Here is a 15021-nt window from a genome sequence, read left to right as displayed (position 1 = left end):
GGAAACCCTGTTCATGCTGCTGTCAGACACGTTAAAACCAGCCAGTAGAAAGGGTAAAACAACATTGGGCTTCCCAGAGTGGGTCAATTTACAGGATATTGGACACCGACTTGAGGAAATCAAAAGTGAAACAATTGTTGTAAAAAGGGAAACATACTCTTATTCATTAATTATACACAGTAATGGAATAATACATAAACATATATAATTGAAAAAAATAACATTAAGTTACACAATAGAACAAGTAACATACACAAGTCTTACTAAAACTTCAATATTCTGTGAGAAAAGTTTGGATTCTTCATACAGATAATTATGAATGAATCGTGAATAATATTGAGTGAGAAAGTTACAGATATATAAATATCATACTCATAAATATCATACAGAAAATCCTATGCTCCCCTGTTATTGTAATGCGAGAGGTTAGCATAGCCTTGGGGCATGATCTTTGTGCATCTGTAACTTTCTTACTCATCACAAATCACGATTGATTCAGGATTATCCGTAATCATTGTAGCCACTTAATATAGAAGAAAACACTTCTATTCTTATTTATAATAAAAGTGACTCCAAAATGAAACAATACAATATTTATCATTAATTTCTATTCGGCACAACATAATCTGAAACACATCAAAACAAACTGCAAACGCCATCCACAAGTTTGTAGAGTCACATGCTTGATGTAGTCATTGCTGCTAGAATTATGGGACCAAATACTAAACTTTTGACTAAATTTAACACACTAAAGTGAATTTGTCCAATAACTTATGACACCTCTCTAGGACTAGATACATAAAGTGCATTCATTTCTAAACAGTTAAAACAGATACTTATGAAAACCCTCAAAATCAAGGTGACATGCTGTACTGTCACCTAATATTGTCACGCCCTGACCTTAGTATTCTTTGTTTTCTTTATTATTTTTGGTTAGAGTTCAGGGTGTGACAAGGTGATTATGTTTTTTGTCCTGTCTATGGTTAGTTGCCTGTGTGCAGCCTATTATTATATAGCTTCACGTTCATTTTGTTGTTTTGTATAGTTCGTTCAGTGTTATTCTTTATTAAAGAAGATGTACTCAAATCACGCTGCGCTTTTGCTCATCACTATAACGAACGTGACAAATATAAACATTTGATTTCAATCCAAAATGCTGGGTATAGAGCACATATAAAAGTTTTAGCTTCACTTCCAAATATAATATGTAGGGGAGTGTAACATCTAAATGTATGAGGTATGTGTCTGCTGAGAACGTTGTTTACTCTAAAATCCATTACATTCAGTGAAGTGCTCTGAATAAATAATAATACAATAGATATGGTTTGAATAATTAATGCATGAATCTTTCCAACAGATTCTCCAGAGCCGGACGGCATCGATAGGTAAAACAAAAAACGCTGAAGATCAGACAAACCCACTGACTTTATACAAATTACAATTTAAGTCTGAGCGTTCTCCCATTAAAGTGCAATTCAAATCTCTCTCTTTTACACACCACACACACACACACACACACACACACACACACACACACACACACAGGAATTCAAATAGCATGAAAGACATAAGCGGAGTAAAGAGAACTTGTGTAGGACAAAGACCACAGACGAGTAGAAAAGAGAAAACACATAGACAGTAAAAGGGGTTTGAAATGAGAAATGTACTTACCACATAAGCCGTGTTCTATAGTTAAATAAAGGTTCAATTTAAAACAAAAATAGCCGATCATTCTGTAGTCCCAGTAGTATTGCAGAGACTGGAGACAAACACTGCTCTGTTTGCTTACACTATAAGTAGAGAACAGACAGTTTGTTTGAATGGCTGCATTCCCTGAGCAGGAAAGAGAGAACAAAACAAAAGTGAAGGAGGTCAAGGGGATGAGGCAGGACTTTTAGAAGAGAGGAGGTATAGTCAYTTCAGTCCTCTACTCTCACGGTAAGCAGAGTTGTACAGTACACATGTCACACAACCAGAGAACCAGCGCCAATATTTTTGGAGCTTTACAGAAGAGAGTATACCTCAGCTGCCGGTTGTCCATCAATAACACGTACTTGGCAGGGCTTACGCTCACAAAAGCAGTGCTCTGCGCAGTGTGAACACGGTCGCGAGCCGTTGAGAGTGGATTTGTCAGAATGTATTGTGTCGATGTTGCAGCCTGGTCTCATAGACAAGACTTAACATAGTAAACGTAAATCCGGAATCAGGACACTTAAATTAGTATCATATGTTATGTTTGGGATGGTTACATAAGACAGATGGTTACTTTAAGCCAGTCCTTCTCAAATAGTGGGGCGCACCCCCCTGGAGGGGCTCGGAGCGATGCCAGAGGATCTGTGCGTGTGATCCCGGGGAACATGCTTTTTTTTGCCGCAAAGAGTAGTTTTTTTTTGCACCGAACAAAAGCACACAGCACAGAGCAGGATATATGAAGTGCAGATAACAAACCCTTAAGAGACACCATGGAAAAATATTTAACAGGGATGAAAAGAAAGGCGGAGAGAGACGGAGATAATGAGACAAACGTAAGTCTCCCGAAAGCTAAGACGAGGAAATATGACGACGCGTATGTAGCGCTTGGCTTCACTGTGACTACGGTGGGAGACGAGGAAAGACCGGTATGTTTACTGTGTCTAAAAATGTTGGCAGCGGACAGCATGAAGCCAAATAAATTAAGGCGTCACTTAAAGACATTACACCCCAATCACGCTGATAAGCGCTTGAGTTTTTTCAGCGAAAACGTGCCGAATATTGCCAACAATCGTCCCGCTTTGTGAATGCTACTTTCAGTAAACCAGCGATTACTGCTGGCATCATATGAGGTGGCGTACCAAATTGCTCAGTGCAAAAAAACCCACTCCATAGCAAAGGAGCTGATACTGCCTGCAGCATTAGACATGGTCTCTGTCATGCTGGATGACGCAAGTGCGCAAAAATAAAAAAACTATGACTTCCTCATTTTGATTTAAAAAAAATCAGCTCAAATTGTTTTATTCATTTTTGTTTTATAGGTCAGTGTTTCATATATTGTGCTCCTGAGTTAATGTTGCTGATCAATTTGAATGTATTATTATTCATTGATTATATTTTATTTTATTTTTCAGTATGAAATTGGTCAAAAAATGTTTACAGTTTGAATAAGGCTTGAATTATTTTTTACATTTCAGGCAAATTGATGCACTTTAAGTCTTTTCTGTTACAGACTAAAAAACAATGTTAATAAAGTTATTCTTTGTTGTAAGTTGATCTGTATTTCTTTCTTTTTTCTTTTTTTGTTTTCTTTAATGTTAATAAGGATACAATGTTATGCAGAGGTGTAATTATAACAATTTTATAGACAAATGATACTATTTACAGTCGCGGCGGAGAGTTGGGGGGCGCGAAATGTTTACTTCTTCCTAGGGGGGGCGTAACAGAAAATAATTAAGAAGCACTGCTTTAAGGAAACAACGAAAGTATGGTGGTTGGTCGGGGTTGGTGTATAACGTGAACGTCTAGCAACCCAAAGGTTGTGAATTCAAATCTCATCATGGATGAAATGTAGCATTTTAGTTAATTAGCAACTTTTCAACTACATACTACTTTTAAACTACTTTGCAACTACTTAGAATGTTAGCTAACGCTTCCCCTAACCTTAACCCTTTAATCTAACTCCTAAACTTAACCCTAACCTCAAGCTTAGCTAAGAAAGGGCAAGCTAGCTAACATTAGCCACCTAGCTAGAATTCGTAACACATCATACATTTAGAAAATTCATAATATATTTTACATTTTGCAAATTCGTAAAGTAAACATTTTGCAGATTCGTAACATATTTTACRTTTTGCAAATTCATAACAATATAGGAATTTTAATTCGTAACATATCTTACGAAAWGGGCGATGGACATCCACATATTAATACATACCATACTAAACGTAACATATCATAATAAATTGAGCGTCCCAGATTTAAATACAAAGTAATACGAAATGCTCTGAGACCAGGTTGGGCCATAGGATATGTACTGTATGTATGCATAACCATGTTTCTTTTAGTAAGCTAATCTTGTGTCTTCAGATCAGTGAAGGAGGAGAGGAGATGAGAGCAGGAGGTGTTCTTAGTCTAAACTATTGAGATGGACATGCACCACTAATTTAATATGACTGAAGCACTATTCTGGCAGGCACAGCGTAGCACAACTACTGCTGGTGAAGTCTAGAATATGCATGCAAACTAGAAGTCTCCAACACCTCATGTTATGTTTGGACCATGGCTCTCATATGAAAAAGAGCGGTGCCTAACAATAGAGAAGCGGATAAACATTTCCCTCGTGGTAACCGCAGCTGCTTATACCAGCAGTATATCTCCTTCACTATCTCTCCCCACCTCCTTATTTTCTGTTTCCTCTTATCTTACCTTCTCCCAGTTTCACCTGGTTGACAATACCCACTACAGTCCTCTCTTAGTAAAACAAACAGTGGTGTATTCAGACGGATATGGAGGACACAGACCCGTGAAAAGTGCACAGGACACAAAGAGGAATATTACTGTCTCCCTCTCCCACCACATCTGACCAATGATGTCACTAACCATGGCTGTGTGTCATCAGGCCTGCCAAAGGCCTAAACAGCCTGTTGCAACAAATAAATTAACTCAAGCCTGGGACGTCTGGGACGGAGTGGGAAACCCTGTCTCATGCTGCTGTCAGACACGTTAAAACCAGCCAGTAGAAAGGGTAAAACAACATTGGGCTTCCCCAGAGTGGGTCAATTTACAGGATATTGTGACACCGACTTGAGGAAATCAAAAGTGAAACAATTGTTGTAAAAAGGTAAAAATACTCTTATTCATTAATTATACACAGTAATGGAATAATACAATAACAGGATACCACTTGTTTAATATAACATTATAGTTACACAATAGTACAGTAACATACACAAGTCCTACTAAAAATGTAATATTCTCTGAGAAAAGTTTGGGATTTCTTCATACAGATAATTATGAATGAATCGTGAATAATATTGAGTGAGAAAGTTACAGATATATAAATATCATACTCATAAATATCATACAGAAAATCCTATGCTCCCCTGTTATTGGTAATGGCGAGAGGTTAGCATGCCTTGGGGGCATGATCTTTGTGCATCTGTAACTTTCTTACTCATCACAAATCACGATTGATTCAGGATTATCCGTAATCATGGTAGCCACTTTAATATAGAAGAAAACACATTCTATTCTTATTTATAATAAAAGTGACTCCAAAATGAAACAATACAATATTTATCATTAATTTCTATTCGGCACAACATAATCTGAAACACATCAAAAACAAACTGCAAACGCATCCAACAAGTTTGTAGAGTCACATGCTTGATGTAGTCATTGCGTGCTAGAATTATGGGACCAAATACTAAACTTTTGACTAAATTTAACACACTAAAGTGAATTTGTCCAAATACTTATGACACCTTCTAATAGGGCGACTAGATACATAAAGTGCATTCATTTCTAAACAGTAAAACAGATATTTATGAAAACAGCCTCAAATAAAAGGTGACATGCTGTACTGTCACCTAATATAAAACATTTGATTTCAAATCCAAAATGCTGGAGTATAGAGCCACATAAAAAGTTTTAGCTTCACTTTCCAAATAAATATGTAGGGGAGTGTAACAATCTAAATGTATGATGTATGTGTCTGCTGAGAACGTTGTTTACTCTAAAATCCATTACATTCAGTGAAGTGCTCTGTAATAATAATAATACAATAGATATAGGTTTGAATAATTAATGCATGAATCTTTCCAACAGATTCTCCAGAGCCGGACGGCATCGATAGGTAAAACAAAACGTGAAGATCAGACAACCCACTGACTTTATACAAATATACATTTAGTCTGAGCGTTTTCCATTAAAGTGCAATTCAAAGAAAGCAGTCCTCATAAGGGACTTTCTACTATGCATGTCTTTCTCTCATGACCCAGGTCACAGTCATYCACCAATCCCCAGACCCATGACCCATACAACTTCCCCTCAAGGCAGGAAGACATACTATATTAGTCATTAGGATCCTCTTCCTACCCATCAGCTCTGGGTGGACTGTACCTGTCCCATGGTTGTCATTGGGTTCAACGTCCCCATCTCCTCTGCTTGGTCAGGTGAGTCTTCAACCACACCTGAATCCCATAGTGAGAGTTTCGGATCGTTCTGCACCACCTCAACACACCTCACCATATCCAGCACGTGTCGCCGGAAGTTTCTACACAGGCCGAGATGGAGCACTGGGTTGAGGCAAGCGTGCAGGCAGGCTAGAGCGAACGTAACCACCAGAGTGTTCTCCAGAGCTGTCCTCCTGTTCTCACAGGACCCAGAAACAGGCWCCCCAGGCCTCCCCTGAAAGGTGTCCACCATTAGGGTGATGTTGTAGGGCGTCCAGCAGAGGAAGAAGACCAGCACCAACACCAGGATGACCCGGATGGCCCTCTGCTTCTGGAGGCCCTGGGAGCCGCGCTGCAGCTGCAGCAGGATGCAGGAGTAGCAGAAGAGCAGCACGGCAGAKGGGAGGAGGAAGCCCACCGTGTGGTAGAGCAGGCGGGAGGCCAGAYGCCAGTCAAACCCAGACTGGGAGAGAGACGGGTAGTTGTGGACACACTCCTGTTTGTCTCGTCTGGTGTCCCTCACAGACTCCAGGAAGTGCCAGTCGGGGATGGAGAGGAGGATGGAGAGGAGCCACACGGACAGGCAGCTGGCCTGCACCATCCAGGGCTTTCTGCGAGAGTACATCTGGACTGCGTGGACCACGGACAGGTAGCGGTCCAGACTGATGCAGGCCAGCAGGAAGATGCTACAGTAAAAGTTGATCTGAGGAGAGAGAGATATATATATATAKAGAGAGAACAGAGAGATATACACTTGAGAAAGTTCTTAGCTGGAATGAACATTAAGATGAAACAGCTGTGTTCCTCCTCTGTACTTCCTCTTTTCCCAGAAATGTTGACAGTTTATTTTTGTACTCATTAAGAGTACATTAACCCTGATCTGGATTGAAGGATGTATTGAAAGTGTATCCGATGACTTAGCAGAATAATAGGATGTAAAATCTCTTCGTCCCCTTCTTATCCTACACTACCCAGCCCTCGGATTTCACAGSACTAGAACCCCCCATCATATACCACACTACTCCACACTAGTCCAAATCCTTTACCCCCTCTYCCCATCCCCWTCCCCAACCCCCAGTTCATGTGTTCATACAGATATATACACTTGCTAGACCAGTYGCCCCCCACCCCCCACAAGTCCTTACTGTGAACATGGCTYCAGTGATCTTGCAGAGGGGGRTCCCGAAGCTCCATTCCCCAGTGGCCTGAACAGCCCAGAGGGGCAGCGTGACCAGCAGCAGGGTGTCGGCCAAGACCAGGTGCAGGATGAAGGTGTCCRTCACGYTCCAGCTCCTCCTCCTYTGGACCAGAACCACCAGGACCAGCACGTTACCCACTAGCCCCAGGACCAGCGTCAGGGAGTAGAGCATCGGGAGGAACACCGTGCCAAAACACACCGCAACGCCATCTTCAGGGGAGCATTCCTCTTTATAAACATAGTCCTCATCGTAGTTATAGGTGCTATTCTCTAGAAATATCCCWCCCAGGTCCAAATCCATGTCTGTCTGTAGAGAAGTCGAGAATCAGTTTATCGTTTGGGTAATACAGACCAATCTATTGGGTTTCAGACAAAAACAATGCGAGCAGAATGTGTGTTGGCGAGGACAACAATTTCCTCTTTCACCAAGTTATACCTAGAGAGATCTGTCTTTAGTCTCCGGTCCTCTGCTCTAACACTTACAAGTTGTGTGAGAAAGAGAGGTATCCCCTGAAGTGTSTCATCTGACAATGGCCAGATCATATTATATTCACGCTGCTCACATGATTCCGATGTCACCAGATGAGGCAACACCACACACAGCATAGTAASAGTGGAAAGTACAGTTCCCCTTACAGGGRCTGTCCACTGCACTGCAGACCATCTGACTGGYGCCRTTGACACACTATGGGAGTTTGTYTCGTTGTGCTCGAACCACACTCTCTAACCTCTCTGTAGGTATTCTATACTTATCAGATTTTCTGTTAAACCAGAAAGACTGGTGGGAGATGGCAAGAGAGAGGGGGAAACAGAGAGAAAGCAAAACAGAGAGAACATGGGAAATGTGGACGTATGGGTGCACGGACATATGCACACAAACACACGAAGCATGAAAGACATAAGCAGAGTAAAGAGAACTTGTGTAGGACAAAGACCACAGACGAGGAGAAAAGAGAAAACACATAGACAGTAGAAGGGGTCTGAAATGAGAAATGTACTTACCACATAAGCCGTGTTCTATAGTTAAATAAAGGTTCAATTTAAAATTAAAATAGCCGATCATTCAGTAGTCCCAGTAGCATTGGAGAGACTGGAGAGAGACTTACACTATAAATAAGCCAGTAGAGAACAGACAGTTTGTTTGAATGGCTGCATTCCCTGAGCAGGAAAGAGAGAGAACAACTTGAACTAACAGTTCACACAAAACAAAAGTGAAAGAGGTCACGGGGATGATGCAGGACTTTTAGAGAATTAACGCCTACCACAGCTTCCGATTGTTGGTCAATAACATGTACTTGGCGGGGCTTGCGCTCACAACAGCTGTGCTGCGCGCAGTGCAGCGCAGCGATCTGGCAAGAGTGGATTTGTCCAAACATGTTGTGTTGATGTTGCAGCCTGGTCTCATAGACAAGACGTAACATAGTAAACATAAATCCGGAACCGTGACACAAAAATGTGTATGACACGTTACGTTTGGTATGGTTAGATAAGACAGATGGCTACTTAAGGAAATAACTAAAGTATGGTGGTTGGTTGGGATTGGCGTATAACGTGAACGTCTAGCAACTCAAAGGTTGTGAATTCAAATCTCATCATGGCCAAATGTAGCCTTTTAGCTAACAACTTTTGAGCTACTTTGCAACTACTTAGCATGTTAGCTACCCTAACCTTAGCCCTATTAGGTAGCCCTTTAAGGTAACCCGTCCCCTAACCCTAACCTTAACCCTTTAATCTAACTCCTAACCCTAACCCATAGCGTAGCTAACATTAGCCAACAAGCTAAGGTTAGCCACCTGGCTAATGTTAGCCACCTAGCCACATAGCTAAAAATCGTAATATATTATACTTTTGCAAATCTGTAACAAATTGTACGTTTTGCAAATGCATAACATATAATTGGATTTGCAATTGTTAACATATCATAAGAAATGGGTGATGGACATCCACAAATTAATACATACCATACGAAACGTAACATACAGTATCATCCGGCCGTGATTTGGAGTCCCATAGGGCGGCGCACAATTGGCCCAGCGTTGTCCGTGTTTAGCCGAGGTAGGCCGTCATTGTAAATAAAAATGTGTTCTTAACTGACTTGCCTAGTTAAATAAAGGTTAAATACAAATAAAATAAATAAAAATCATACAAAATGGAGTGCTTCGGTACACACAGAGTAATACGAAATGCTCTGAGACCAGCTTGGCAGATATACTGCTGGTATCAGCAGCTGTGGTTACTTCGCGGGAAATTTTGATCCACTTCTGTATTGGTAGGCGGCGCTGCTATACATATGAGCTCCAAGGTCCAAACATGAAGTGTTGGAGACAGTTCTAGTTTGCATGCTTAACCTAGGCTTCAACCGTGGGAGTTGTGCTACATCGAGGCCTGACAGAATAGTGCTTCAGTTATATTAAATTCRTGGAGCAAGTCAATCTCAATAGTTTAGACTAAAAACACCTGCCCTAATCTCATCTCATCTCCTCTCCTCCTTCACTGATCTGAAGACACAAGATTAGCACCAAGGTAAAGACAGTTTCAGGTTGGATATTCAACGGATATTCGCCTCTAGTTATCCTTACGTCCACTAACAGCAGTTAGGGACCGTCAACATAGTGACAAATCAAATTTTTCAAATTTCAATAGCTCTTTAACCATTACTCCTAACAATTGCAAAACTCGTTGTAGCTAACCTGATGGCATAGACACACATTGCACACCCTTTAGTTTGTCCATTTTCATCTCACATGGTTTTACATGAATTTTTCAAAATGTAGAATTTCAATAGCTCCTTGGTCATGTGACCTGGTGACTTCAAACAAGTTTCAGAATGTCCACTCAGTGGGCCTACACATTGCACACCCTTTAGTTTGTCCATATATCTTTTTTTATATCAGATGGTTTTACATTAATTTTTCAAAGTTTAGAAATTCAATAGGCTGCCTGGTCATGTGACCTAATGACTTCAAACAAGGTTCAGAATGTCCCATGACTACCCTTCTATATTGCCACAACCTTATTTGTCCATTTTCATCTCACATGGTTTAATGAATTTTTCAAATGTAGAATTTCAATAGGCTCCTTGGTCATGTGACCTAGTGACTTCAAACAAGGTCAGAATGTCTACTCGGTGGGCCTACACATTGCACACCCTTTAGTTTGTCCATATATCTTTTTTATATCAGATGGTTTTACATTAATTTTTCAAAGTTTAGAAATTCAATAGCTCCTTGGTCATGTGACCTAATGACTTCAAACAAGGTTCAGAATGTCCACTGATACCCTTCTATATTGCACACCTTTAGTTTGTCTATTTTCATCTCACATGGTTTAAATGAATTTTCAAAATGTAGAATTTCAATAGGTCCTTGGTCATGTGACCTAGTGACTTCAAACAAGGTTCAGAATGTCTACTCGGTGGCCTACACATTGCACACCCTTTAGTTTGTCCATTTTCATCTCACATGGTTTAACATACATTTTTCAAAATTTAGCATTCAATAGCTTCTTGGTCATTGTGACCTACTGACCTCAAACAAGGTTCAGATGTCCACTGACTATACCTTCATAATCGCACACGCTATGTTTGTCTACTTCATCTCATGCTATTAGACTTAAATCTGTAAGTCTTTGGCAGGCCCTCATTTTACATGGGTGTTAAATATTTTTTTGTTAAGTCAACAAATGTTCCATCCTCGCAATAACTATCTTTCACATGGACACTGAAAAATCCGCAAATGGCTGTATGTGGTATGGATAAGGACAGGTGTTCAAACAGAGGTGCTTAAAGGAAGGTGCACAGGTAGCCTAATGAAAAACAATGTTTCATATGCTCTTTTTAATCACAGTAATAGGCAGTGATTTGTCAGTCAGCTTGATAACATGAAAGCATCCTTTTCATAGCATCACTTTCATATTACTGTACGAATTAAGACAAATCCTTCTACGTTGAGTATTAGAACGCGGTTTACATAACCTGATAATGACTTGATACTTGATACAACAAGCCACCTGCAGACAACTTACAAAATGCAATAGTGCATTTGAGGTTCGTTTTTAAGAAAATAGTTATTTGATGCAGGGCCTACTATTTCTAACTGGGAAAATAAATTCCTACGTCTTTTGTGAGTAAATCCTTTTCCCAAAATTGATTTAGGTACCTTTTTGTGAAGAGGTATGAGGTTGTGATAGTGTCATTTAATAGTAAAATCATTTAAGGGATCAATACATTTTATTTGCTTCCCAGTGTCTGCATGACATCAGGCAAGTGTTTTGGTTGACCCTGCTGGACAGAAGGGGGATCGGAACACCTCATTTAAATTCAAGGTCTTAGTTATTCCATTGTACTGGATCTAATACATATTAGCATTTTACATACATTCATAAGTGTAATACTTTTTTATGACGTACTGTGAAAAACTCTCTTGGCTGCTGGCTCTGTCACTTTCAGACATGTGCAGAGCAGACTTGAACCACAGGGGCTCTCTGTAAAGAGAGAGTAATCCAAAAGGCACAGACACACCCCTTGACTTTCATTTGGCACCGTTAACCTGTATGTATTCTCTCCTGATTGCCTCTGTGGTGCACAGTCTGGCAGTCTGACTAAAGTGCCAGAGGTATGAGGAGAGACACCCTCCTTTGTATTTATGGGAACAAATATTTCCTAACACTTTGGATCCTATTCTTGGACAGTTAGAAGACACAATGCATCAATGCAAACACAAATGTATTACTAATTACTGTCCATGAGTAACCTCAACCTTGTGGGTCTATGGGTGTTTGGACCAATAAAGTGCCAACTCAATTCTACCACTGACTAGTCTCTCATGCCCCTATGAACGGGGACACAGGGCAATTGTTTTTAATCTAAACCAGCCCTTTTTACTGGAGTACACTAACCCCTAATTGGGGCTCTTTTCTTGACACATAGTAGCAGTTTACCAGATAACAAGTCAAGAAGAACAAAAAGTAGATTGTTGTAAGGGTGTATTACATCCTGTGCTGGCCCCATTGTCATATCTATTCTGGATTCTGAGTGGTAAAATCATAGCTGAAAAATGCCTTTATGTATGTGTATAAATTTTCCGCCAAGACAGAACTGCCAAAGGGGGTGGAGTTGCAATCTACTGCAGAGATAGCCTGCAGAGTTCTGTCATGCTATCCAGGTCTGTGCCCAAACAGTTCGAGCTTCTACTTTTAAAAATCCACCTTTCCAGAAACAAGTCTCTCACTGTTGTGACAGAACCCCCTCAGCCCCCAGCTGCGCCCTGGACACCATAAGTGAATTAATTGCCACCCATTTATCTTCAGAGTTTGTAATGTTAGGTGACCTAAACTGGGATATGCTTAACACCCCGGCCGTCCGACAATCTAAGCCCTCAATCTCACCCAAATTATCATGGAACCTACCAGGCACAACCCCAAATCCGTAAACCCGGGCACCCTCATAGATATCATCCTGACCAACCTGTCCTCTAAATACACCTCTGCTGTCTTCAACCAGGATCTCAGCGATCACTGCCTCATTGAATGTGTCAGTAATTTGTCCGTGGTCAAACGACCACCCCTCATCACAGTCAAACGCTCCCTAAAACACTTCAGCGAGCAGGCCTTTCTAATCGACCTGGCCCGGGTATCCTGGAAAGATATTGAACTCATTCTGTCAGTAGAGGATGCCTGGTTTTTCTTTAAAAGTGCTTTCCTCACCATCTTAAATRAGCATGCCCCATTCAAAAAATGTAGAACCAGGAACAGATATAGCCCTTGGTTCACTCCAGACCTGACTGCCCTTGACCAGCACAAAAACATCCTGTGGCGTACTGCATTAGCATCGAATAGCCCCCACGATATGCAACTTTTCAGGGAAGTTAGGAACCAATATACACAAGCAGTTAGGAAAGCAAAGGCTAGCTTTTTCAAACAGAAATTTGCATCCTGTAGCACAAACTCCAAAAAGTTCTGGGACACTGTAAAGTCCATGGAGAATAAGAGCACCTCCTCCCAGCTGCCCACTGCACTGAGGCTAGGAAACACTATCACCACCGATAAATCTACGATAATCGAGAATTTCAATAAGCATTTCCCTAAGGCTGGGCTTGCTTTCCACCTGGCTACCCCTACCCCGGTCAACAGCTCTGCACGCCCCACAGCAACAAGCCTCCCCCATTTCTCCTTCACCCAAATCCAGATATCTGATGTTCTGAAAGAGCTGCAAAATCTGGACCCCTACAAATGAGCTGGGCTAGACAATTTGGACCCTCTCTTTCTAAAATAATCCGCCGCAATTGTTGCAACCCCTATTACTAGCCTGTTCAACCTCTCTTTCGTTTCATCTGAGATCCATAAAGATTGGAAAGCTGCCACGGTCATCCCCCTCTTCAAAGGGGGAGACACTCTAGACCCAAACTGTTACAGACCTATATCTATCCTACCTCTATCTATCCTACCGACAGGGGTCGCTGGTGCACCGACAGGGGTCGCGATGAGACAAGGATATCCCTACTGGCCAAACCCTCCTTAATCCGGATGACGCTAGGCCAATTGTGCGTCGCCCCACGGACCTCCCGGTCGCGGCCAGCTGCGACAGAGCCTGGGCGCGAACCCAGAGTCTCTGGTGGCACAGCTAGCGCTGCGATGCAGTGCCCTAGACCACTGCGCCACCCGGGAGGCCCCCTACCTTGCCTTTCTAAGGTCTTCGAAAGCCAAGTTAACAAACAGATCACCGACCATTTCGATTCCCACCGTACCTTCTCCGCTATGCAATCTGGTTTCCTAGCTGGTCATGGGTGCACCTCAGCCACGCTCAAGGTCCTAAACGATATCATAATTGCCATCGATAAAGACAATACTGTGCAGCCGTATTCATCGACCTGGCCAAGGCTTTCGACTCTGTCAATCACCGCATTCTTATCGGCAGACTCAACAGCCTTGGTTTCTCAAATGACTGTCTCGCCTGGTTCACCAACTACTTCTCAGATAGAGTTCAGTGTGTTAAATGGGAGGGCCTGTTGTCCGGACCTCTGGCAGTCTCTATGGGCGTGCCACAGGGTTCAATTCTCAGGCCGACTCTTTTCTCTGTATACATCAATGATGTTGCTCTTGCGGCTGGTGATTCTCTGATCCACCTCTATGCAAACAACACCATTCTGTATACTTCTGGTCCTTCATTGGACACTGTGTTAACTAACCCCCAGACGAGCTTCAATGGCATACAACTCTCCTTCCGTGGCCTCCAACTGCTCTTAAATGCAAGTAAAACTAAATGCATGCTCTTCAACCGATCGCTGCCCGCACCTGCCCACCCGCCTAGCATCACTACTCTGGACGGTCTGACTTAGTATATGTTGACAACTACAAATACCTAGGTGTCTGGTTAGACTTTAAACTCTCCTTCCAGACTCATATTAAGCATCTCCAATCCAAAATTAAATCTACAATCGGCTTCCTATTTCGCAACAAAGCATCCTTCACTCATGCTGCCAAACATACCCTCGTAAAACTGACTATCCTACCGATCCTTGACTTCGGCGATGTCATTTACAAAATAGCCTCCAACACTCTACTCAGAAAATTGGATGCAGTCTATCACAGTGCCATCCGTTTTGTCACCAAAGTCCCATATACTAACCACCACTGCGACCTGTATGCTCTCGTTGGCTGGCCCTCGATTCATATTCGTCG

The 15021-nt window shown here is 41.7% G+C and overlaps 1 protein-coding gene across 2 annotated transcripts; it reads right to left on the bottom strand.

Annotated features, from left to right (window-relative positions):
* Nucleotides 1–4862: 4862 nt before the first annotated feature.
* Nucleotides 4863–8691, bottom strand: LOC111964850 (C-X-C chemokine receptor type 3). Of its 2 annotated transcripts, none has more exons than XM_023988684.2 (3): nucleotides 8347–8691; nucleotides 7292–7651; nucleotides 4863–6849 (listed from the first exon to the last, which is right to left on the bottom strand). In XM_023988684.2, exons 2-3 carry the CDS (start codon nucleotides 7643–7645, stop codon nucleotides 6073–6075), a joined length of 1131 nt encoding a protein of 376 aa, XP_023844452.1. In that variant the 5' UTR covers nucleotides 7646–7651; nucleotides 8347–8691; the 3' UTR covers nucleotides 4863–6072. The 2 variants fall into 2 exon arrangements, with proteins under 2 accessions (XP_023844452.1, XP_023844451.1); XM_023988683.2 differs by having other exon boundaries at nucleotides 7292–7647.
* Between the last annotated feature and the right edge of the window lie 6330 nt (nucleotides 8692–15021).

This window comes from Salvelinus sp. IW2-2015, linkage group LG6.1 (genome assembly GCF_002910315.2).
Source record: "Salvelinus sp. IW2-2015 linkage group LG6.1, ASM291031v2, whole genome shotgun sequence".
Lineage (NCBI taxonomy): Eukaryota > Metazoa > Chordata > Actinopteri > Salmoniformes > Salmonidae > Salvelinus > Salvelinus sp. IW2-2015.
This window is presented reverse-complemented; position numbering and strand designations above follow the sequence as displayed.